At 60.1% G+C, this 24,912-nt stretch overlaps 1 protein-coding gene and 1 long non-coding RNA gene across 4 annotated transcripts in view; one reads left to right on the forward strand and one right to left on the reverse strand.

The window, feature by feature from the left end:
- The first annotated feature begins 38 nt into the window (after positions 1-38).
- LOC121009898 (uncharacterized) overlaps positions 39-24,912 on the forward strand; it is a 29,583-nt gene continuing 4,709 nt past the window's right edge. Inside the window, exons 1-3 of one of the 3 annotated variants that reach the window (XR_005780900.1) lie at positions 39-400; positions 12,916-12,978; positions 22,657-22,810. Coding sequence is in view for 1 of the 3 variants with exons in the window: in XM_040443276.1 (XP_040299210.1) it covers positions 79-400; positions 12,916-12,978 (385 nt within the window). In the remaining 2 variants the exon portion in view is untranslated. Of the gene's footprint in view, positions 401-12,915; positions 12,979-22,442; positions 22,811-24,912 lie in introns of those variants that run through there. The other 2 variants (XM_040443276.1, XR_005780899.1) reach the window with 2 other exon arrangements.
- The window catches only part of LOC121009899 (uncharacterized), a 146,476-nt gene continuing 145,623 nt past the window's right edge, over positions 24,060-24,912 (reverse strand). Inside the window, exon 4 of the long non-coding RNA XR_005780903.1 lies at positions 24,060-24,223. This is a non-coding gene — a long non-coding RNA (uncharacterized LOC121009899). The remainder of the gene's footprint in view (positions 24,224-24,912) is intronic.

Here is a 24,912-nt window from a genome sequence, read left to right on the forward strand (position 1 = left end):
GGACACACGCACGCTGCCCACCATGGCGATCTGAATTGTGAAGCAGACGTGTGCCCCCTCGGGGCGTGGCTCCAGCTGATGACTCCCGCAAAAGCCCGAGTACAGGGTCGGTCCCGGATGGCAGAAGAACCAGGCCTCCGCGCCAGGCGGGTGCGTGCTCGGACCCTGCTTCTGCCCAAGGGTCCGTGCAGACCCCGGGCGAGTGGACCCCCTCCCCCTGCCCCAGCCTCCCGAGGTGGACCCCGGACAGGGACCCACGCGGCGTGCGAGGGCGTGGCGCACACAGGGCGCCCGGAGAACCCTCCTCCGCGGCCTTCCCCTACAGAGGAGTTCTGGGCCCGCCTCTGCCTTCCCTGCCCAGCCCGCCGTCAGCCGGTTCCCACTGCGCATCCTGGAGCTGGTACGTTGAAGATGTCCCCGGGGGGGGGGGGGGGGGGAGGGGGCGGCACCGTGAAGGCCGCCTGCCGGATGGGCTCCCTGCGACCGCCCTTCTCGTCGCCACTGCGTCGGGTAGACACGCCCCGGGCTAGGGGAGCTCACGTGGCAGACAGCGCGCGAGGGAGAAACTGCGGACTGTTTTTGCGCACGGAAACCAGGGGCTCCCAGAACGGGGCGTCTTGTGCTGGGGCCACACGGCGAGTCGGGGGCAGAGGACCGTTGGAGCCCGGGCCTCCCGGTGTCCAGAGTCCCTGTTCCATCCCCGGACCGCTGAAGATCGGCGTCCCCGGCCTGCCCGGTCTTGTCCTGCTCGTCCGTCCCCCGCCATGTGTCTCCACAGGGTTGCCTGTTTTCTCTGTTACCCATTTGCTCCCTCCCCGTTAAACAAGGGGAAGCGCAGGCCGCGTGTGGCGCCGGGTGGGGGGTGGGGGTGGCCCGCGACACTGACCGGAGGGGCTCAGTCTTGGAGCACGGGGCTGCGGGGCCCGGGGACCCGACGCACACGCACGGCGTGGGGAAGCTTCTCGCGCACGTGGCGGGGCAGCACCGCGATCCTCTCCACTCTGCGCGGGGCAGCGTCTACACCAGCTGCCAATACTGGGAGGAGCCTGCAGGGGGCGCAGTGTGGCCCTGCAGGGCCCGGGGTCTTTCCAAGCAGCAGAGCTGGGGGGGCGGGGGGGACCGGCCACCTTGCCCCAGGCCTGGCCGCGTGGGGCATCTCTTGCGGCGTTCATGAGCTTCGGACCCGCGTTTAGAGGAGGAAGGCAGGTTTGGAAAACACAAGTCAAACAGCAAAGCCTCGGCTGTGCAGTCTCGCACGATCACCACAGCCCTTCCCCGACGTTATTATTAGGTCCATACCCTGATATTAATAACAATAAAGCGATCTCGGGCACGTGCCAGGCGCAGCAGCGGCTCACGGAGTCCGAAGGGTGACCCTTTGAAGGACGCCCCTTTGCCCGTCCTGTTTGACGGAGGCAGGAGCACCACCGGAGTCAGGATTCGAACCCAGGCGGCCGAACGGCATAGACCACACCAGAATTCTTCTGGTCCCTCCAGCAATGACAGCTGAGTCCCTTTCATCTCCAGGTTCTGACTGAGCTTCCGGGACCCTGACATGGTCGACATCACACGCTGACAGCTCTGTGAACCTTCAGGGGCCCCCCTGAGGCTGGGGCTTTATGTAGCTTCCAGACCGGCCTGGCCCTTCTGGAATCTTCTGACCCTGCGCATGAGGTCAGGGTGCCAACTCCCACCTCTCCCCCCGGAGCCTCCTGGGAGAAGTGCTCTGGGCTGGTACATCTGTTGGCTGTGGACAAAATGTGAGCTCTGGGCCATTTGAAAGCCATGTGGGGCTCCAGCTGTCGGGACTAGCCCGGAGGAGAGGGTGGGGACGGGAGGCCCCGGCCGGCAGCCTGGTCCTTCCCTCCCGGCTCAGCCTCTCCAGGCCTGCTGACACCTCGGTCCCCTCGCTGCCTGCGGAGAGAGATAAGCATCTTTCCCGGGAGGCCATAAGTCACCTTCTGACCCAAATTAAAGTGTGCCGAGCCTTCTGGCAAGGGGGCTGCAGCTCTCGGAGCCCCATAACAGCGAGGGGCTGGCCGCCTGGGCCCCTGGATCCCGGAGTCTCATCCATCAGCTGGGCGGCTTTGATTCTGATAACGGTTTGATCTCCAGTGACATCCTGTCACTGGGCTGGGGGAGGTTTATGGCCCCACTTCCCCCCCCCCCCCAGGCCTCGAATTGAGCTCAGTGGCTCCAGGGGACCCTGTCCAGCCTGGAGGTGGCCTGCATCGGTCCTTAACGCTCCGGAACATTTGCTGATCTCGCTCGGGGTTTTACTGCCATTATTGTGGGTTGCGGGTACAGCTCTATTATGTTTTAACCTGTTCGTATATTTTTTTAAAACGTGACATCATCTCACACCTCCGAAAGAGCCGCCAGCGCGGGGCAAGGGAGCTCTCCGTGTCCCCGCCATCAGCCCTCGGTCCCCGGCCACCAGATGGCCCAGAAGTGCTTGCCTGACAAGGGCTCCCCGTCAGGATCAGGACCCCGCGTGGCACTCGGCGGCTGAGCATGTGGGGCTGGAGGGCTGCGCGTTCTTACCGTGACCGTGGGCTCGTCTTCTGCGCAGGACAGGGGGGTTATGCTGCAGACCGTCCCCCAGTTTGGGTTTGTCCGATTGCTTCTTCACGGCTGATCTGACTGACGGGGGGTGACTGGCAGGAAGGCGCCCTGCTCAGCGCCTCCTGGCAGGTGGTCCAGCAGGGGAGCTCATAGTCGCCTTCCACGTATCGATTCGTGTCGTTCTCCTGACAAACCCATGCTGCGGATTATTAGTCATGGTTTCTGGGTAAGGAAACGATGGCACAGAGAGGTTGAGTCATCTGCCCCAGGTCACACAGCCAGCAGGTAGCAGAGTGGGGACTGGAACCCAGAGTCCAGGCCCGTGTGTCTGAGGCTTGGGCAGGTGTCTCCTCGGCCGCGTTTGCCTCTAGACCCTGTGCTCCTGGGAGGAAGCAGAGGCTCCGTCAATTCTTGTGTAAAGATTCTAGAAGCTACGGTCACACAGCCAGCTGGTAGCAGGCACGTGCTCCCAAGCCCGGGGCTGGCCTCGGTCACCACCGTCTTCCTGTGCCGCGTGGGGCGAGCCCGCCTGCTTCTTGGCTTTCGGGGCCGCCCCGGACCTTCCTCCCGTCCTCCCTCCCACCTCCCACCCCTGTCTGTCTCTGCCCCTGTGCTGCTCCCCGGCTCCACAGCCCCAGGGCTTTCCCTAGCAGCCCCAGAGGCCGGGCTGGGGGCGCTGCTGACCCCACCTCCAGGCAGACCTCAGGAGGTCCGGGATTCCTGAAGTGGACAAAGCATGTTCTGGAAGAAAGGAGAAGCAGGTTAGATGGGTTCAGACCCATCCCGGGCACGTCTGTCTCCAGGAGAACCGAGCCCGTCCCTCCACACGTTCCGGGGGGGCTCAGGAAGCCTGCTCCCGGGAGCCCCCGGGGGCGGGGGAGGCCACTGACGAGATGCAAACCTCTGCAGAGGTCTCCCCCAGCCCACTCGGAGGGTGACAGGGAAGGGGCCGGCTGCTCTCTGCCTCCTGCAGCCCCCACAACGAGGCCCCCACCCACCCTGCCCCAGGCCCACACCCGTCTCCTGGCCGCCTCTGGTCCCAGGCGTGTGGCTCTGAGCGGGGCTCTGAGGCCACGAGAGTGGGTCGCTTGTGGGGTTTGGGAGAGGGTTGTCCCGGAAATGTCCATGGGAGAAGCCCCTGGGGTGGGGAGGGAGAGACAGAGAAGCCACAGAGAGAGAGAGACAGAGCAGAGGTGGGGGGAGAAGGACTGAGAACAGAAGCAGGTGGAGCGAGAGCCGCACCCACAGGGGTGCAGGGGAGCCAACTTGGAGCCCGTGTCTCGGGGACACCCGGAGACGGGACAAGGAGAAGGGCAGACGGGGCGGGCAGAGACGGTGGCAACCAGCCTCCCCCCGGCACCGGGAGGGCACCTGACGCAGCAGGGGCTCCCGGTCTGGGGAGGGGAGCAGCCTGCCTGGCTGTGTGTGCCCACCATCCCCAGACCCTCGTCCTGACCTGCCCGGGGAGCCAGTGGGCGCCTGGGTTGTGGGAGCGCAGAGAACACGGGCGGGTGTGTGTCCGCCCTTCGGGGGCTGTGTGCACTCGAGCGTGCATCCTGGCTGCCTTCCCTGTCCTCTTCCTGAGAGCCAACCTCCCCATCCCAGAGCCTGGCCCGGGGTCTCCCCGGATCCCCACCCAGGAGCCTCCCCCCAGGCCTCCAGACCCCCTCCCCCACCCAGAGCCTCCCTCCCATCTGAGTAGGTTGCTGGGTGGGCAGCAGGGCTTGGGGACAGAGGCTGGTGACTAGGGTGGTCCCGATGGACCTGGCTGACTCCCACCTCCACGTGGGGGTGTCGGGGCTCAGGTCTGTGACAGCCTTTCTGAGCGGGCCTTTGGTGGCAGGTCGGACGGCCAGCTGGTCCCCATGCTCACTCGCGTCCTCCTGACCCCCCACGGCAACCCGCACAACCCCCTCACTGCTTCCCTCGATCCAGCCCAGCCTCGGCCACGAGCACCTCGAAGTTATCTGAGTCTCTGATTCCAGCCCCAGTGGCTCCTGTCCCGTCTGAGAGCGGGTGGAGCCCTTGGGAAAGTCACTCGCGTCCCTGGGCCTCAGTCTCCTCATCTTGTTTTTGCACCACGCTATCTGTGAAAACAAGGCAAACAGAAGCACGCGAGAATCCCAGCGCGGCCCTTGGGGCGCAGCGGACTCGTTGGCACCCGGCCCCGTCGCCCGCCAGGCTCCCAAGCCTTGTTTAGCCCATGTGCGAAAGAGGGACGGCGAGGTCCTTACCCCGGGGCGTCTGAGGGGCTGAGACCAGGCCCGTGAGGGCCCGCACCCCTGGCTGGCGAGCCCCCGCTCAGGACACGGGCGGCCCCTGCCGCCTGCCGGTTGTGATTCCCGCAGCGCGAGGCCCCTGAGCCAACCCGGGGGAGCCGGTCGGCTCAGGGGAGGCCTGGAGAGGTTCCCAGGCCCTGGGGAGGCTCCCCAGTGGCACGCCGTCCTCTCCCCCCTAATCCTCTCGCCTTCCAGACAGAGCCCCGGAGACTTTGTTCTGCATGTGGTTTCTGGGGCGCTTCGGCCGAGCTGACGAAACGAGGAAATGCCGGCACGGTTCCCAGAAGCGCCTGGCTCCGCGCTGCTCTGGTCGCATCCGCCGACAGCCGAGACCAAAGCCGCCTCGCGCTTCTGACGTCTGACAGCGGGGCGCGTCGACAGCGGCGGGGGCCAGGCGGGCGTTCCTGCTGTCCGTGCCCCCTGGGACCTCCACTGGCTCTGGGCTCCCTTTGAAGCTACTGGGAACTCGGTGCCCAGGGCGGCCCTCGGCGATCCCAGACAGGATGAGGCTCTCGGTCCCAAGGGCCTGCTCCAGGGGCGACGGGAACTTCCCGAGCCCAGTCTTGGCCGGGAGCACGGGGATCGAGTCAGGGCCACTCGACGGGTCCGGCCTCCCATCTTCATCCACCCGTCCACGGATGTAGCATTTCCCCTGGTTTTCAGAGACGGCTCTGCCATCCGTCAAGTGGGATGTAATGCTATTTTGTGGGGTTGCTCTGACGTCTGGTGAGATATTCCAGGTAGAATGTCCTGACGTGGCAAATGCACACGATCGTCGTGACACGATAGGCGGTTCAGTGTTCCGACTCTGGGGCCACAGGCCTCCTGAGTTCAAACCCAGGCTCTGCCGCCCATCGGCTCTGTGACGTCAGGCCAGTCCCTTAGCCTCTCTGGGCCTTGGTTTTGTCACCCGTAAAGGGCTATGGCCGTAGTACCCGCTTCACAGAGTTGTTGACATTTACCAAGCCTGGCATCTATTAAGCACTCCGGGCTGCAAAAGTTCCAGGCATCACCTCTGTAACCACTCTGTTCGTAAGGAGATAGAGCTTGTTCCTAAGAATGGACTCTTCTTTGAACCCAGAAGCTTCCAGCAAGTGTCCCATCACATCTTGTAGGCCCCAGATGGATCACGTGTCCATTCGGGGACCAGTCCTTCTGGCCAGAGGAGTAAAATGCTGTGTGTATTTTAGGTCTGACTTACCTGGGCTGATTTCTCTGATAAGGACTCACACCTGAACCTTGGGGAAGGCTCGGCCCCTCCTCCTCACCTGTGTCTATGTCACAATGAGGCAGGATGGAAGGGATCTGGGGACACCTCTGCGATGCTCACCACCCCTAGTTCCACGCCCTGGGGTCGCGGTGAACGGGACATTAACCCGTGCTCTGATGAACCTCACACTTGGCGGGAAGGACAGAAAGCGAGCAGACCCGTGTGGTGCTGTAATCGGGTGGGCACGGGCAGAGACAGCTGGTCCGGAGGGGGTGATGGCCAGGACAGTAGTTTTGGAGGCGAACATGAACTGAGACCTAGCCTCGGGAGGGGAGAGGGAGGGAGCGAGCTTCAGGCACAGAGAGGGTCACGATGGAAGGGCTGTCGTCAGAGGGAGGCTCGTGTGTTCTGTGATTGATGCGCGATGTCTGGCACGGGGCCTCGCGTGTTCTGTGATTGATTCGCGATGTCTGGCATGGGTACAGTTTGAGGCGGAGAAGCTGTGCGCGGAAAAGTGAATCTGCTTCAAGGGGACTGACCCTGCAGAGCAAATTAGGCCTTTATCCTAAAAACAAGAACACCAACACTCCACCAAAATTATGAACGTAAGCTCATTAGAAAAATCCGCTGTTTAAGAAAATCTGACGTATAATTGCATCTCTGAGCTCAGTCTTAGACCAATGTGTGCAGTTGTTTGTGTGATTTTCTACCGTTTTGCCACAGCAGGAGACAGCTCATATCCAGGGTCTGATCAGCCTGGGGGTTTAGAGGCTTGGAATTCTTGCTCCCCCAGGGGACAGCTCTTGGGGGGGGGGTGACCCCATCTGTCCTGCTCTCCATGGAGACAAGTGGGGCCTCTCCTGGATAGGGTCTCCTCACCCAGCTTCTTCCACTCCCTTCCCTTTTCCCTGGACTCCCTAAATCTCCTGCCAACCAGGGGTCGGCCGCCTGCGACACCCGGCTCAACAATTTCTAGAGTCCCTTTCTCCCGAGTTGGAGGTAAGGGCGGGAGGTGAAGGTCTCTGAACAGCAACCTAATCAACCCCACCGTTTTCCAAACCCAGACTGGACAATCTCTGACCGAGTCCTGCAAGGCTGCCTCATTGTAATTCAGAGACCCAGCACCCTGTGAAAGTCTCTCTCTCTGTCTCTTTCTCTCTCTCTCTCTCTCCTCCACCCCCCCACTATATTTTGCCATCTTTCCTACCAAACCCAAATTCTTTCTGCCTCCACCCTGACCTGGCCAGGCTGACTTTTCCTTAATGCTCAATTTCACCTGCCAATTTGCAGACAAGAGCCCCCCTATCCTGCGGGAGGAAAACAGGGCCCCCCGAGGCCCCCACCTTCTCCCAGAGAGCCCGACGCGCCACACAGGTTCCTCTCAGGGGCTGTTTGGAGAAGGCGCCTGGGATTTCCGAGCCCTGCTCCCGGGCAGGCAGGAGGAGCCTTCCTTTGCCCGCACTCCGGCATTTTCTAAGAGGCTTTTCTTACGGCCGTAATTGGAGCAGGCCTCCTCGAGCAATTCAGAAAGGCTTTATTAGGTCAAAGAGAGAATGCCAGGCTTGTCTCATGTGCTGGCAGCCCCGCGCTCCCGTAATGAGATGCAGGAAAATGGTCGGGCTCCAGCCGGCAGACACAGGGCTGTGATCAAAGCCTCATCCTCCCCAGACGAAGGCTGTGGCTGCATCTGGAGAAGCCGTGCCCCCACTGTCACCTGGGGACAGCCTTCAGCTCTGGGCTGCCAGCCTCTCCCAGGAGCTGGCCCTCGCCCCGTCGCCGCCTGGAGGGGCCCCCCCGCTGGCACCCGCGCTCGCCCCAGAGCCCATCTGGCCAGGTTGGAGGACGGATCTTGTGGACATTTCCAGGGCCCTTCTGCTTCTCGGCGCAGGGCCCGTGTGGTCCCCGAGGTGGCTGTCCCGGACGTGCACATCCACTGGGTGCTTGTGTTCAGCCTCTGCCTGGTCTCGTCTGCCTCTCGGCACGGGGCCGAGCAGCGTGGGGGCCAGGTAGGGGCTGGAGGGGCTCCAGAAGGTGGGGGTGTCCCTCTGCGGGAGTAAGACAGGCTGCCCCTGGCCTTCCCCACATTGGCTAATTAGGGCAAAATCCATTTTTACATGCTGTGTCTGGGTTTTCCACTTTGTGCTCCAGGTTCATTGGGGTTGGAAGGAACAGAGAAATATTAAGTTGCCTTTTCCAGAATCCTGGTCGAGTCCCCAGGAAAGCGGTCGTAATCAATCAGAATTGTCACCCTGGGTCACTTAAGTGGGGAGGCTCCAACCTGAACGGGTCGGCTGGGGTTTTACAGAGCATTGTCCCAGTTTCTGAGCTGGAAGAGCCCGAGAGATTCCAGAAGGGCCTGGTGGAGGGAGCGGATTGGGAGCCCCGGCTTGGGGAGGACCAGCTGAGAGTGCTAGGTTCCCACCACTCCCGGTATGTTTTCTGTCTGCACCGCAGAGACACAAGCCTCCGAGGTGGACTGAAATTCGGTGGTTATAAAGCACCATAGTTGGGTCCCCCCAAAGATGTGAGCAAGTCCTCACCGCCCCCCATGCCCTGTGCCTGTGAACGTGCCCTTTGGGCACATTGGGTCTTTGTAGATGTAACAAAGCTGAGATGAGCTCAGCCTGGACTAGAGTGGATCCTAAGTCCCCTACAGGGAGAGGGACACTGGGTACAGACACACACAGAGGGACAGTGGCCGTGTAGAGACAGGCGCGGGCATCCGGGCGGTGCACCTACAAGCCCGGGAACGCTGAGGATGGCCGGCAGCACCTGGGGCTGGAAGAGGCAGGAAGGATCCTCCCTGAGAGCCTTTGAGAAGGAACCGGGCCCGGCAATACCCGGATCGCAGACTCCTGCTCCCAGAGCTGGGAGAGGACGTGTTTCCGTTGTTTTAAGCTCCCAGCTGGTGGCCCTGGGGCAGGACCCCTAGGAAAGGAGTAGTAGGTGACGTGGGAACCACCCCCCGAGGCCCCATAACCGCAACCAGACCGTCCGCAGCCACGGGGCCCGTGCATCTGTGGGGCGTCGGGGCACTGGCTCTGCCTCCGGTCCTCGCCATCAACCGGGTTCCGCGTCCAGGCCTCATCTAGGGTGTCCCCAGGCACACTGGTGGCCCCACGGCGTGTTCTTGCTGAAGACTCGGCTGTGGGAGCCCGAGGGGCCGCACGATGCCGGCATGTGTCAGACGGGAGCCCTGGGAAACCAGGGGCAGGACCGCAGGAGAGGCAGAATGATGAGTGCTCTCCGAGCCCCTGTTATGTTCCCAGCGTGATCGCTTCTTTCTCCGATGCGCCTGGGGAAGAGGTCATCCTCACAGTTTTTTCTTTCTTTTTTTTTTAATTAAAATTTTTTTAAACGTTTATTTATTGTATTATTGAGAGAGAGAGAGCGAGAGAGAGAGAGAGAGCGTGAGTTGGGGAGGGGCAGAGAGAGAAGGAGACACAGAATCTGAAGCGGGCTCCAGGCTCCGAGCTGTCAGCACAGAGCCCGACGCGGGGCTCGAACTCAGGAACTGCGAGATCATGACCTGAGCCGAAGGCGGACGCTCAACCGACTGAGCCACTCAGGCGCCCCGAACGTATTTTTCTTGTAACGAAGGCTCCCAGGGCTCAGGGTAGATTTGGTCCTAGTTCCGGAGCTGAACCCCTCTTCACGGTCTCCACGAGCCCCAAGCACTTGTCATGTGGCCTGTGTGAGCCAGGGGCTGAGACGTCCATTTTATTTCATTTTAATTAATTTTAACGTGAACATAGGTCTCCGATTCAGTTGTTAAGGAAACGCCAAAGCATGTTTGTGTCAACTTGGGATATGAACCTACCTTTCCAAGTATAAGTTTTATAGCTCTAAATACAGATCAAGTATTTTAGGTGAAGATTTAGCATCCAAATTAGGACGTGTTACGTGTAAAATGACGCCAGGTTTTGTAGACTTAGTATGAAATACGGAACGTGAAGTACGTTATTATATTTTTAACTTATGTGACATGTTGATGTTTTGGGTTAAAGAACATATAGTATTAAAATTAATGTTCGCCCCTCCTTTTTAGTTGCATTGTTTTCCTTTTTAAAATATGGCAGCTAGAGAGCTTAGAAGTACCCTTGTACCTAGAAGTACCCTTATTTTGGGTGGGGGAGCAGTGCTGGTCCAGATGGCCAAACTGGGAGTTTGAAACCGATGTGCTGTCTGATTTTAACCCATCACAGGGCTCTGTGACCTTGGGAAAGTCCCAGGTCCATCTGAACTTCAGAGCCTCTGTAGGAAATTGAGGAGGTTGGACTGGACCAGTGGTTCTAGAGAATTAGAGGGAGACGGAGTGGAGCTTTCAAAACCGCCAGATTAGATGACCTCATTTCCTTCCCACTGTGATTCAATGGTTGGGCTGAGGACTGGCTCACACCATTCCCACTCCAAGGCTGAGCAGATGACAGAACTTATGACAGGATTGCTGGGCACGGTTGTGCAGGTTGTTGACCGCACAAGAGAGCCTTTCTTGATTTGCATGGAGTTACTGTCAAGATTTCTCCACACAAATAGAATGCTATGTGCATAGCATTCATGCAATTTGAAAGCACTTGCCTATAATGTAGATGTTATAGAGTAAGAGCCTGCTGTTTCCTGGGGCCACCCAAGAATCTAGGGGGAAGGTCTGTAGGGTGAGGAATAAATTCACAGATGAGGAGGGAGTGTTGTTGCTGGATGGGGTGGGCCAAAGAGTGTATTCTTCATTCTATACTTATAGAGATATTTGAGCCTTTGCAATAGCAGCCTAAGTCTCTTCCAGAGTCCCCAGAACTGTCATCCCGGGGTGCTCAAAGCAAGTCCTACTGCTGCTGGCTGGGGGTTGCATGCAGTCGACCTCAGCCAGTATTTCATGAGTCTTCTAGCAGCCATAGGCCAGCCTCAAGAGGTGTGGTCTCCCCTCCCTGGGTGTGGGAGGACGGCTCACCCCAGCCCCTACATCTAGGTGGGACCGGGTGCCCTGTTCCTGCCCCAGTAACGAGGCAGAAATGATGTGGGCCATTCCGGGCCCCATGGTTAAGAACAATGTGCCTTCTCTACCTTCTCCTTTATTTGCTGGCGGGACAGGGAGCATCCCAGAGAGGAAATTGGATGCCCCCAGGGACATGGAGCCACGGGTAGAAGGAGCCTGGGTCCCCGAATGAGTGTGTGATGCCATGCCGATCCACCCTGGGTTACGTCCAGAGTGAAAAATGGACTTTGGTTGTGTGATGCCGTGGAAATTTCAGAGCCTATTTGTTACGGCAGCTGGTGCGCTAACATGGTCCCAGGGGAGGGACGGGTCCTGTTTGTTACAGCAGCTGGTGCGCTGGTTAATACGGTCCTGGGGGAGGGACAGGTCCTGTTTGTTACAGCAGCTGGTCCGCTGGTTAATACGGTCCCGGGGGAGGGACGGGTCCTGTTTGTTACAGTAGTTGGTGTGCTGACTGATACGGTCCCGGGGGAGGGACGGGTCCTGTTTGTTACGGCAGCTGGTGCACTGACTGATCTGGTCCCGGGGGCGGGACGGGTCCTGTTTGTTACAGTAGCTGGTGCACTGACTGATCCGGTCCCAGGGGAGGGACGGGTCCTGTTTGTTACAGTAGCTGGTGCACTGGTTAATACGGTCCCGGGGGAGGGACGGGTCCTATTTGTTACGGCAGCTGGTGCGCTGGTTAATATGGTCCCGGGGGAGGGACGGGTCCTGTTTGTTACGGCAGCTGGTGCGCTGACTGATACGGTCCCGGGGGAGGGACGGGTCCTCCCTTGCCCTCATGGACTGCACTTCCAGGCCCAAGGGAATCGAGTGGGTGTGGCTCTGAGAACACATCCAGGTCCCCCCAGACTGGCCTGCCCTCCCCTGCAGAGCTTCCTTGTGGCCCGGGGAGCAGGAAAGCTCCTGGGCTTCCGGCCCCTGCTCCCCATGACACTGCAAGCCCTTCTCCACACGCGGATAATTACAAGCTGCTGGTCAGAGGCTGGCTGGGGGCCAAGGCATTTACATGGGAAAAAAGAAAATAAGGTTATAAGTCCCGAGCCATGGAAACCACCTAGAACTCCAGAGCTGTGTTGCCGAGCACTGTCCTTACGGAGTCTCGGAGGGACTGCTGGCCTCCAAAGTCCAGGATGACCACCCTCCCTCGGCCTTGAGGCTCCTCTCTCCCCGCGGGCCCTCGTTTGGCACAAGAAGGGAGCACGGAAGATGCTGGGGGTTTCTGGACTCTTCCCAGCACGCGCGTGGGAGTCTGGAGGGGGGCGGGGAAGGAACGGGACTGGGCAGGGCCAGAGGGAGGGTCCCCAAGGGCCACCGTGGCAGCCAGCCTGGTAGGGGGCTCCCGGGGGCCTCTCTCCTCCCCGCCAGCACTGCCGTCCCCATGGGGGTGTAGCTGTGGCTGACGGCGACACGAAGAGAGCTGTCACATATCACAACAGCGGGCATATCGGTTGTGGAGCGCGAGTCCAGGGTGGGAGGGTCGCTCTGCGGGGCCCAATGACTTGCCCGGGTACGTGCTTAGCAGGTGACAGAGTTGGGGGGTCTTTGGACTCGGCGGCGCGTGCTGCACGGAAAGGAGACACAAACGTCTTCTTGTTGAATTGGAGAAGTGTATTCTGGCACCGAGGAACCCTGATGCCTACGACACGCAGTGCGTGGAGAACACGGCCGCCGCCTGTGAGCCTCCACCCTGTCACATGCTGGCGGCTCCCGGCCGAGCCCCAGCGCCCGTCGCAGGAGAGGTGGCTGGCACGCCCAGGCCAGGGACGCCCGAACCCCCGTAAGGCTTCCCCAGCCCTCAGCCTGTGCCAGGTGCACGGGCTCCCATCCATTCGCTCACGGCTCTCTTTCTGTTTCTGTCTCTTCAGCGAGACGCGATTTTCATGGGATTGGAATAAATACACCGAACGACCCCGAGGTTTTACCATCCGGTGAGCACGCGCTGAATGTACAAAGCAAGAGAAAACCAAAACCAGACCCAAATCGTGTGTCTTTCAGAGCCCCCGGGTTTGGGGGTTGTTGCCCGGTGGGGAGTTTCGTGCCGCCTTCCATGCTGGCCTTCCCCGCGTCCAAGGTGAGACCGGATCCCCTTTGCTCCCGCAGATGGGCAGTTTCCCTTCTAAAGGAGGTTTTGAGTTACAAGAAGTTGAGCAAAAGAAACATAGGGAAGCCAACAAGTGTGCGTGGCACGCAGAAACCGTGGCAGGGAGGGTTCCCCTCGAGGGACCTAGATTTAGGGAGCACAGGTAGAGCCCAGCCCCCACTCTGGCACGGAGGGAGACACGGACGCGCCCCGCGCGGGAAATCAGAGCTGACCCGCGCACGGTCCTTACCGCGTGCAGGCGTTCCCCAGGTGCCCTACCTGCGCTGACGTGTCTCATCCTCACGGTGACGGTGAGGAAGGTGCTTTACGATTGTCCCATTTTGCAGGGGAGGAGCCTGGGAGGTCACAAGTGACACAACCGGCCAGGGCTGCCTGCCTAACAGGTGGGCGCTTAGCCATCACCCTGGGGCTGGCACCTGTCGGTGGGGGGACACACAGGCGTCGGTGTCCGGGCTCGGGCGGGGAAGCCGAAGAGGGTATAGACGCGCGGGTGGACAGACACGTGTAGTGGCGATGTGCCCAGAAATCTAGATCCCGCTGTGGGATATACAGATGGGCGGAGGGATGCATGGATGGAAAGAGGGACAGGTTTATCACCAGGTGTTGGCTGTGGGGGCCGAGCACGGCCACTGACGGCAGGCCAGGCGGCCGGGGAGGACGGCGATGAGCAGGCCGGGGTCCCGTGGGCTTGGGCGTAGCTGTGGTCCTCAGGCGGCAGACGGGAAGGAGGATCCGGAGGGAAGGCAGACCCCGCGCCTGTCTGGAGTCTCCTTCGGGGAAGACCTACATCCTTTTATGAAGACCTTGCTACTGATTAAGCCAGGCCCACCCACGGTAATCGCCCTTAGAGTGACTGAAAACAAACGGGTGAGGGACTTCACTCACATCTGCAAAACCCCTTGCAGCTGCAACCCCACCAGCGTTTGGTGAATCATCAGGAGAAGGTGTGGACGTCCAGGTCCGTCCGGGACTCTGCAGAGACCATCTGGGACGGTTGCTTCTGGCCTCAGACCCGTGGGCCTCTGCGGCTGGCGGCAAAGCCTGTCCCTTGTCTCGGGGTCACAGGGCGGCTTCCACACAGAGTTTTGCTCAGAAGCATTCCTTCTTTGTGGCGCCCTCACTGACCACCTCTGGGCGCGGGGCCCTGGGCTGGCGAGAAGGAGGAGACACGGTGGCCTCGTGCCCGAGCACTGTCCGCTCCGCGCCTGGGCTCGTCAGCCCCCGCCTTCCCAGGGGTCCTTCGGGAAGGTCCTTCCTCCTGGGGTGATTTTCCAGCTCTTCGGTCAAGAGCTAGGCCACGTTTAGAAACCGTGCTTTAAACGTGCACTAAGTTTTTACCGGAGTAGGATGTACACACGGAAAAGCGCGACACCCAGGGATGGGTACCAGGTGGGCACCCCCGTGATACCAGCTCCCAGGAAAAGGCACGGAACGTGGCCCTGCCCCCACAGTCCCCCAGAGTCCCTGCTCCGTCCCGTTCCCACAACGACCCCTCCCAGGACCGCCGTGCTGACCCCGTCACCGCAGTGGTTTTCTCTGATTCGGGCTTTATGGCCACAGAGTCCTATTGCGTGTGTGCCTCTGTGCCCGGCTTCTCTTGATCGTTATCACGTTTGTGGGTCTGCGGCTGTCGGATTTCGAGTTCGTTGCTGTGGAATATTCCATGGTGAGAATACGTCCTGAGTCGCCTCTCCGTCTTCCCGTCGGTGGGCACTGGGTAGGGCAGCCGCGAACATTCTGGTGTGCGTCTTCTGGTCGGGGCGGCCCAGAAGTGGCCCCGCTGGGCCGCGGGGCGGGGTGTGCGTTCATCTGCAGTGGCCTCTGGGGACCGTCACGGCTCCCACAGCTTCACCACCTCGTTGCTCTGAGGACCGGCCTGCCCGTCGCTACGAACAGGCAGTTCTAAGAGGATTTTTCCTTTGCAGCTTTTAATAGCCATGAAATTCCTGGCGACATGACATGTGCTCCAGAGGGGATGAAAAGAGAGCCGTGTGGGTTCTTGTGCAAATAAATAGCCCGTCCTCGGAGCGGGAGGCGGGCTGTTCCTCACACGGCCAGGCTCTGTTCCGTGCTTCCATCCCTGTTTCTGTCTTCGGAGGAAACGCAGGACCCTGTCGATCCCGCCACATTTATATCACTGTTATCCATTTCTGCGATCCCCGGGCTTCCTGGGCTCCAGCCAAGTGTCCACGGGTCAGCCTGGCGCACGCGGGGTGGCCTCTGTCCGGTGTCCCGCTCGCAAGCCGAGGGCGGTGCGGGGCCGCCGGGCCACCCGCCAGGGGCGAGCCCAGCTTTCTCCACCCTCCCTTTCTATTTGTTTAAAATTGTATTTATTTTAAAAATTGGTTTATTTTTTAAAGTTTATTTATTTTGAGAGAGAGAGAGAGAGAGAGAGAGAGAGCGCGCGCGCATGCGCACAAGAGGGGGAGGGGCAGAGAAAGAGGGCGACAGAGGATCTGAAGCCGGCTCACTGCTGATAGCAGAGACCCTGACGCGGGGCTCGAACCCACGAACTGTGAGCTCATGCCCTGAGCCGAAGTTGCTCAACTGACTGAGCCACCCAGGCGCCCCGATGCTCCCCCCTTTATTTATTTATTTTTTTTTAACATTTATTTATTTTTGAGACAGAGAGAGACAGAGCACGAACGGGGGAGGGTCAGAGAGAGAGGGAGACACAGAATCCGAAACAGGCTCCAGGCTCCAAGCTGTCAGCACAGAGCCTGATACGGGGCTCGAACCCATGGACTGTGAGATCATGACCTGAGCCGAAGTCGGACGCTTAACCGACCGAGCCGCCCAGGCGCCCCATCGATGCCCCCCCTTTTGAGGAGAAGCCCTGGACTGTGGTACACAGCACACGTGGGCGAGGGGGCGGGGGCGGGGGACGCGCAGATGACAGTCCGTGAGCCGAGCCAGCAGACCTGCTCAGGACGGCCCCCAGGCCCCTGTGCCCCCCTGCCCGGGGCACTCACTCTCCTCGCTCCCAGCAGCACCGTGAGGTCATCCGGGTTTGAAACGCGCACAACAGAGTCGTGGAGTATTTACTCTTCTCCGTCTGGCTCCTTTGTCAGGGTCCCGTCGGGAGACACAGTCGCGTAGGTGTGGCTTGTGACCATACACGCTCACGTTCATCCATCATCCGGACACGCCCCGATTTACCTCCCGGTCCCGCCGTGGCTTCCGGTTGGGGGCTGTTAGCATCAGCACCAAAGTGAGCATTCTAGAACATGCCTTTCGGTGAACACGCGGGCGCAGGCCCACGAGAGCCGTCGGTGCAGGCGGGCAGCGGCCGCAGCTGCTCTCAACCCCTCGGTCGGTGCGTCCTGTGAGCCAGGAGATTTCTGGATTGCTTGCCCTGTCCTTCCAGGGTCCCACGGGAGGTTTTTCCCTCTGAGTTTCCTGAACCGAGGGCTTCTAATCCCGCGAGGATCCCAGGAGGAGAGGGTCTGGGGGAGTCTCTCACGTGCATGAGGAGTTAGGGTTTCAGATGACCCGATGATCCGCCTCCCGTTATCTCTGTGCTCGCTCACCCCACAGCCCAGTTATCTCTGCAATCAAATTCCTGCCTCTGAAGTGGGGCTGGGACTTTGATCTTCCCTTTTGGGAAGATCTGAGCTCCCGGGACGCCCTGGTGTCCGGACCAGGCTGGGAGATGACTCAGGTCCCGGCGGGCTCCCTGGGGAAGTGGGCAGGGCAGCTGGCTGGGAGTCCGCTCTGTGCTCTGGCCTTCTGAACCCGGGACTCTGTCACAGGGCATCTTCCTTCTCCGAGTGCTGAGGGGGGAGGCAGTGAGGGACAGCCTGGGCTTTTGGGGGGGCACCTCATATGCCCCCAGCCCATGGTTCCCCCCCACGGTGCACTGGGTGTGGTGCCAGGGGCTGGGGACAGGGACAGGACAGACCTCCCCGACCGTGTGAAGTCTGCAGGGCTGAAATGGAAGAAACAGGGCACCGGAATGTGCTCATTGGTGATGCGCTGAGGACCTTGCAGTGGGCAGAGTTCCAAGGGGGGACCCACACGGCACTGCCATAACAAAGTCGGTCCCAGGGACTCCGGCAAAATCAAACACTCCTGGTCACCAAAACACCCCTTTGAGAAAGCAAAAAGACACGCCACAGACTGGGAGAAAATATTCCAAACACACATATCTGATGAAGGAGTCATACCTACAATATATAAAGAGCTCCCACCAATCAATAAGAAAAAGACAAATAAACGTGGGGCAAGCGCCCAGAGCTACCACTTCCGTAAAGAAGCTCTGAAATGCTCAGGAAGCACGTGAGATGCTCCCAGGCGTCATTATGCACCAGAGAAACGTGAATTACAGTCACAGCGGGACCCAGCTCAGGCCCAGCAGAGTATCGAGGATTGCGGACTACGCCGTCTGGAATGTCCCGAAAGCTCCCCAGCACTGCCTGCGGGGTCTAAACTCATTCCGCAATTCCCCTCTGGGCCACGTGCCCAAGAGAGGCGCGTGCACGGGTCCCCGGAAGACTGGTAAAAGGATGTCCCTGGCGGCTTTACTGGTGAGACCCCACACTGGAGATGACCCAGTGTCCAGCCGGGCGGATGGGGAAGCCAGCGGAGGGACGTGCAGACGTTGAAAGACCGCCAGCAACGGAGAAGACTGGAGCGTTTACAGAGGCCGCCGTGCAAATGAATCTCCAAGACCTCATGGAGCATGGCTATGTCCAGGGCGCCCCGGCGGTGACCCCGGGAGGACGCTGCCCCCGGGCCCCCCCCGGGCGGCCCCCCCCCCCCCCCACTCCCCCCGAGCCGCAGGTCCTACGACGGCTTGTGCCGGCTCTGATGGAACCTTTGCTGTGCCCAGGCCTGGCCACTGGGGGGATTTGTGCCCTCGTCCACGGGAGCTTGCCCACCCCGAGCTGAACGTGGACACCGCTGGTTTAGAGAAAGGAAATGACGGCCCTAAGAGGTCGGTCTGCCCTTGTCCCCATGGTCCTGACCGGGAAGCGCACACGAGGAAGCCCGTCCAGCAGCCTGTCTGCCGTGAGTGCCTGACCAGAGTCCCCAGGCCCATGCTCTCGGTCTCTGCACTGCCTCGACCTTTGAGTTTTTCGGGCAGGGGATCAGGGCGGACAGCTGGCCCAGGCCCTGGGTGGGAAGAGCCCCGGGACCCTTGAGGGTGGACGCCCCAGGTCCCCAGGAGGCAGAGGTGGGGCTTCCCAGGGCGCTCAGCAGGGCGACCACGCTGGCACACGGAGGCTGGGCACGGGGCCGAGAGCACCGGGGTGGGCGTCCCGGGAGCCGCCCTCCCGTTCGCCAGCCCTGCCCGTCACACCCGAGCCCTGGTGAGAACGACGGTGATAAGGACGTGCACGCCAGCCACTGGGCTCACTGCGCCCACCCAGCAAGTACTAAGGGGTCCGAATGCCGGGAGACCCTGTGTGGTTTCCCAGTTAAAGGCATTCGTTCCCAGCTTGCTGCTTATCGGCTCTGTGACCTTGGATGAGACCGCAACCTCTCTGCACCTTGGCGTCCTCGTCTGCAAAACGGGGATAAGGAGAGCCCCAAACGCCCTCATGCAACAGGTGCACCGGCCGCGTCCGAGGGGCCGGCTGAGGGAGCCACGCTGAGAGCTCACGCCAGCCCACGAGGCCGAAGTGAGACCCGTACACTTAGCCGAGAGCCTGGCCGCGGGGACGGCGCCCCCGCGTCCCCTTCCGCGCTCCTTGCCGTCAGGAGACATCGCCCGTCGGAGCAGACAGACGCGCGGGAGCAAACAGCAGCAAAGGTTCAGCCCACAACGCCTGCTTGCGCACAGGTCAGTCCTGGGGCGGCACGCGGGGCGAACCCGGGGGACGGGGCTCCTCCCGGCCTCGGCAGGCTGCACCGGCGGCTCTCGCCTCCCTCCCACTGTCTGTGTGGGCCCTTTGCGCAGAGCCCGCAGGCCCTGCTGAGTCTCCGGGGGTCAGATAAAGAGGCTCAGAGTTCTCTCTTTGGATAAAAAGGTGCTGACTGTTCGCATAGCTGAGCCGAAGGAGCTGGTCTTTTAAAGGTATGTTTATGGACTGGTTCCAGAACTTGTCTCATGGGCCAAGCGGCAGCTCGGATTCCTGCGTGTTCTCTGAGCATCGTTTCCGTGCCAGGCACAGAGCAAGGCATGTGGGTCACGCAGCAATGACGCCCGTGGCTGCGTGCCACGGGACCTCCCTGGTCCTCCCGGGGCGAGACACAGACAGGTGCAGAGTGATGGCGGAAGGGGCTGCAGGAGACGCTTCCAGACCCCGTGGCCGCGTCACCGGGATTCACCCACAGTCCCGTGTTCGGCCACCTGAAATCAAGGTTCTCCTTCTCGGATTTCCCACTCTGGGAGAATTGCGGGACTTGCTCTGGCTGAGGGGGTGGCCCCTGGGCAGGACGGCCCCGTGGGGGCTCAGACAGCTGTAAAAACATGGGGGATGGGGAGCTTCCTCCTGGGGTCCCTGATGGGCATGTGCGTGCACAACCCACCTTGTGCACCCTCCCCCAGCACACCCGCCTGAACCTCGTGGGGGCACACCCTTCCCAGCATGTGGCTCCAGGACCCCATCCGGGTCCTTCCACCGGGCATCGGGAAGATGTGCCCTCCCCTCCAGCCAGGCTCACTTGCAGCCCTGCTTCAGTGATGACACATGCCTCTTCAGCAGCAAGGAATAAGGAAGGCCCCTACGCTCCTGGCCACCCCCTTAGGGGCTCAACGCAGAGCGCCCACCGGCTGGAACTCGCCTCAGTCACCTCTGTCTTCAGCATCTCCTTGCTCCAAGTTCCCGCAGCGCTTTGCAAATCTCGCCCGGTGACATTCCTATTTGTGTGTGCCTGTCTTCTCTTGCTCGGATCAGTGCAGTAGCCTCTAAGCCACGCTCCCTGCCTCTACACCACTAACAGTGATCTTCCTAAGGAGTAAGCCTTCTTGTTTCACTCCCTCGCTTAATAATCATTGCTTCCCCGGCGCCCTGTTGCCTACAGGACAGAGTCCCAATTTCCCGACGGGATATCCAAGGCTCTCCCAGGCTAGCTGGCTTCCCTTGCCATACAGCCCACCTCTCAGCCCCGCCTTGAACCTGCCTGGATTTAGGTTGTCTCTTCCACCTGGAAAACATCCTGCTCCCTCCTCTATGCCAGTGGTTCCCCACTCGGGGTAACTTTGCTCCCAGGGAACATTCAGCACCATCTGGAGACATTTCTCGTCGTCAGCAGTTGGCGGTGTGGGTGCTCCTGGTCAAAGCTAGGGGGTGCAGTTGTCCGATGCACAGGACACACAAGAAGCACGTGGCAAGAAGCACGTGGCCCCAAATGTCAGCCACGCTGAGGTCAGGTCGAGGAGCCCCGCCCTAAGTCCCTCAGATGTCACGTGTCCTTGGTGAAGTCCCGTCAGATCCCCAGGCGTCAGTGCTCCTGTCCCCCTCTGCCCAGGCCAGCCAGCTCTTCCGTGGTCTCACCAACAGCTCTCCGGCAGCCCTTGGGGGGACGGCCTGTCTCCCTGCCTGGCCCGGAGCTCCCCGAGGGCAGGGACTGTGTCCTCGTTAGCATCACCATGGGTTAACCTGGGGCTGGGGGCTCCAGGGAGCTTCGAAAATATTGATTGGTTGGAACTGAAGATTCAACTTACCCCTCTCCTTAGAAGTAGGATTTTGGGGGCGCCTGGGTGGCTCCGTTGGTTAGGCGACCGACTTCGGCTCAGGTCATGATCTCGCAGTTTGTGAGTTCGAGCCCCGCGTCGGGCTCTGTGCTGACAGCTCAGAGCCTGGACCCTGCTTTGGATTCGGTGTCTCCCTCTCTCTCCCCCTCCCCTGCTTGCACTCTCTCTCTCTGTCTCTCTCTCTTTTTCTCAAAAATAAACAACAAAAAAAGAAGAAGTGGGATTTTGGTCTGGGATCCAGGCAGGAGTGTCAGGGGAACAGGAGCCCCTGGAATTGTAACACAGGGAGGTGGTCAAGGGCAGAGACGCAGGGCTCAAATCCTGGCTCCTCCACTAACTCGCTGTGTGACCTTGGGCCGCCCGCTTAACTTCTCTGTGCCTTCGTCGTCTCCTCTGTGAAGTGGAGATAGATGACTGCACTCACCTGGGGTAGATTTAAAACACATGTGATATTCTGGCCACCCGGAAGTCTCACCGAGACCACGGGTAAAGACCCCGGGGAAGGAGGTGACCACGAGCCCCTCCAGTCCAGGGTCTTAGTCTCGCCAGCCCCGGGGGGCCAGACAGGTGAGTGAGCGCCCAGCCCCCGCCCGGCTGGACCTGGCCGAGACCGCTGGCCGCCAGCATAGCGGGCGACCGTACGGAAGTGTCGTTGTTGTGCTGGGGTTCTGACTGCGTGCGGTAGGTAAAAATGAGGCGCATCCGCGCGGGCAAGTCCTGAGCGCCATCGCCGACCCGAGCAAGGGCTTAGGGAACGCTAAGTATTGTCGTTCATTCGTTCGACGTGTTCACGGAGTCCCACGCGTGCCGGGCACGACTCTGGCCTCTGGGGACAAGCCCTCACGGAGCTTACGGCCGGGACAGGAGCAGGCAGCAGCCGGCACACAGGTCACCGGTGTGGCTTCTCGGTGCCGCTCTGGGGGTGGTGTCGGTGCCCCCCCCCCCCGGGAGGTCACGGGGCCACGGTCACTTGTGAGCACGGGTCCTCAGATGAGCAGCCTCAGTCCCGTGCCCCTGGCAGCTCGGGGCCCACACCTCGCCAGCCCCTGTCCTCAGCTGTGCCGGGAAGACAATGGTGGCTGCTGGGAATCCAGGTCACGAGGGGCAGGCCCGGGGCTTCCTGCGGTAGCCCCACCCTAGTGCCTGAGGAGTGCTGGCCCCACTGCAGCCGTGCCTCAGTTTCCCCTCCTGGGCAGGGGCCGTCGTGGTACAAGTGGCCTCCTGGGGGGTCGTGAGGACTCAGGGAGGTAGGTGGTCCTGGAGACGCCCCGGGCCCGAGGCGAAGGCCTTTGTGCTAGCATTTCATCTCTCTGGGCGAGGCGGATGAGATCAGCCACTTTTGTTTCTAGGAAACTCACAGACAACTGGCTCTAATAAAACCAGGCAGCTGGGCGCAGGCGGGCAGGAAGTGGGGAGGACCCGGGCTCCTCCTGCAGGCCCAGGAAGCCGGTCACGCCAGGGCCCTAGGAGCCCCCTCCCGAGGACGCGGGGCCAGGCGTCTTCCCCGCCCGAGGTGGTCAGCAGCGTCCCGGGCACGGGCTCGCGGGGTCGCGGGGTCCCGGGGACGAGGGAGCATGTGCGGCCCCTCTCCCGCCCCTGGCTCTGCCCCTTTCCTCTTCTCCGCAGCCAGCTGCTGACATTGTGAGAAATTGCTCCCTAAGGCAGTTTGGAAATATGAAAGGAGGCACTTCAGCGGCAATAAATCACGCTTTCTGTCCTCGGTCCTGCGGGGGACGCTATGGATTAGACCGTTTTCTGGGGATTAAGCGAACCTGATGACAGGCGGGGTCTGAAGCTCCTGCGGTCAAGCCGTGCTGACAGACCGCCACGGTCACGGCCTTACGTGGGCACCTTTCCCTGCAGGGCTGCCGAGGACACGTGGATGCTGTTGTTGGATGTGGCTCGCAGCATCCAGGAGCCTCTAGCTGTGCTGGGGACGTTCCCCGCCGAGAACCTGGAGAGAACAGAGCTTGGGAGCCCTGCCCTTTGCTGGTGCCCGGGGCGGCCGGGCTCTAAGGTGAGCGGGTCAGGGCGGAGCCCAGCCTCCCTCCGTCACGCGGAGAGCCCAGCACGCGGGGCGCTAGGGTCCAGTGGTTACCCCAGGCGAGCGGGGCTGGTCCGGCCCACGAGAATACCCTCTTTAACGGGGTGAAGCGGAAAACACCAGAAGGCCATCTTGGTACGGCCGGAAAACACGTTTCAAGAATTTGACAACAGCTCACGATGAAAACTCTCGCTTTGGGAAGGAGGAAGACTTTCTGAACCGGAGAAAGGCTCACGGATCAATGGATGCCTGCAGCTTGCGGTTCACTTCACAGCAGAGGCTGGGGCGCCTGGGGGCTCCGTCCTTGAGGCGTCCGACTCGGGCTCAGGTCACGATCTCGCGGTCCGTGGGTTCAGGCCCCGCGTCGGGCTCTGTGCTGACGGCTCGGAGCCCGGAGCCTGCCTCGGATTCTGCGTCTCCCTCTCCCTCTGCCCCTCCCCTGCTCGCGCAAGTGCGCTCGCTCTCTCACAAAACGAAATAAACGGTAGCGACAACAATGAAAACCAACCCACAGCACAGGCTGACTGTGTCCCTGACAGGGGCCGAGACAGGGGTGCCCGCCACCCCTTGCACACCGCAGTCTGCCCCCCGAGGGCACGGCGGGTGCGGGGAGGCATCACCAGGAGGGAGCCGCCGGAGAGAAGGAAGAACATGTGGTTACGACTGTAAACGTAGAAGTTTCTAAGGAGGTTGCCGAAAAACTCCTGGAAGCAGTGAGTGAACGTAGCAAGACAGCAAATACTAGATCGCTTTACGACAAAATTGGGTCACGTTTTCTATAATCGATAGCTGGAAAATAAAAACCTAGAAGCAGCGTGTAAAATTGTATCAAAACCATCACCTATTTCGGGGCAAGTGAAACCGTAATGCCGATGGACGGTTTGCTGATGAACAGCGACAAAGACCTAAGGAAACGGCGTGCTACCCCACGTTATGGCCCAGAAGACTCACCGTTTTTAAGATGTCAGCCTTCCCCAAACCGATCTATGGATTTAACGTCATCTTAATCAAATCTCAACAGCCTTAAAGAAACAAACACAAAAACAACCCTGGCCAGCCGACGTGAGAACCACCACGGAGATGGATAGAACTGAAGGGAGCAAACACACGTTGGGAAAACAAGGATAAAGTGGGAGGGCTTACGTGACCCGATCTCAAGCCTTCTGATAAAGCCGTGGCAATTGGGCCGGCATGGCTGTGACTCACGGGCAGACGTGGGGACCAGTGGAACGGGGCAGAGAGCCATGAACTGAACCGCACGTGCATGGTCCAGTGATTCAGGGGAAGGGGAGGCGTTTCCTGGAATGGGTGTCCACTGGGCCCAGCGCTGTTCAGCGGAAGCACGATGCGAGCCGCACACGTGGTTTAAAGTTCCCGGCGGCCATCCTAAAAAGGTGCAAGGAAATGGGTAGAGTTAATTTTAATAATGTAGTCTGTTTAAGCCAGTATACCCACAATGTTGTCATTTCAACATACAATCAGTAAAATCCCCAGTGAGGCATTTTACTTTGTTTCTCGGCTCCAAGTGTCCGAGATGTGTTGTGTATTCTTAACGGATAGCGCGTCTTGATTCGGACTAGCCACGTTTGAAGCGCGCAGCTGGTACCCGGGGCCAGCGGCTCCAAGTTTGGACATCGTGGGTGACGGACAAAAATGCACGTTGAACGTTAACTCACACCATTCACAAAATTAAACCGAAATGCATTACGTACCTAAACATGCCAGCCAAAATGACGAAATTCCAAGGGGAAAGCATAGGAGAAGATCTTCGTAACCTTGGGTAGTCAAAGGTTTCTTAGATAAAAACCCAAAGAACGTAAACTGTACAAGAAAAACATTGATATTTTAATGTTAAGCAAAACTTAAAACTCAGGTTCTTCAAAAGACACCACAGGAAAATGGGAAAGGCCACCGTGGTCACTGGTAGGAAGACAATATTCATGACGCGTGCGTTGGACGAAGGACCGTTATCCAGTATATTAAAAGCAAAAGAAAACAAAAATGTGTTACGCTGGACAATCCTTCAATCCTACGAAAAGATGGGGAAAATGTTAGAAGATACTTCAGACAAAAAG

This window comes from Herpailurus yagouaroundi, unplaced genomic scaffold (genome assembly GCF_014898765.1).
Source record: "Herpailurus yagouaroundi ecotype Mexico unplaced genomic scaffold, PumYag 190, whole genome shotgun sequence".
In the NCBI taxonomy this organism is placed as follows: Eukaryota; Metazoa; Chordata; class Mammalia; order Carnivora; family Felidae; genus Herpailurus; species Herpailurus yagouaroundi.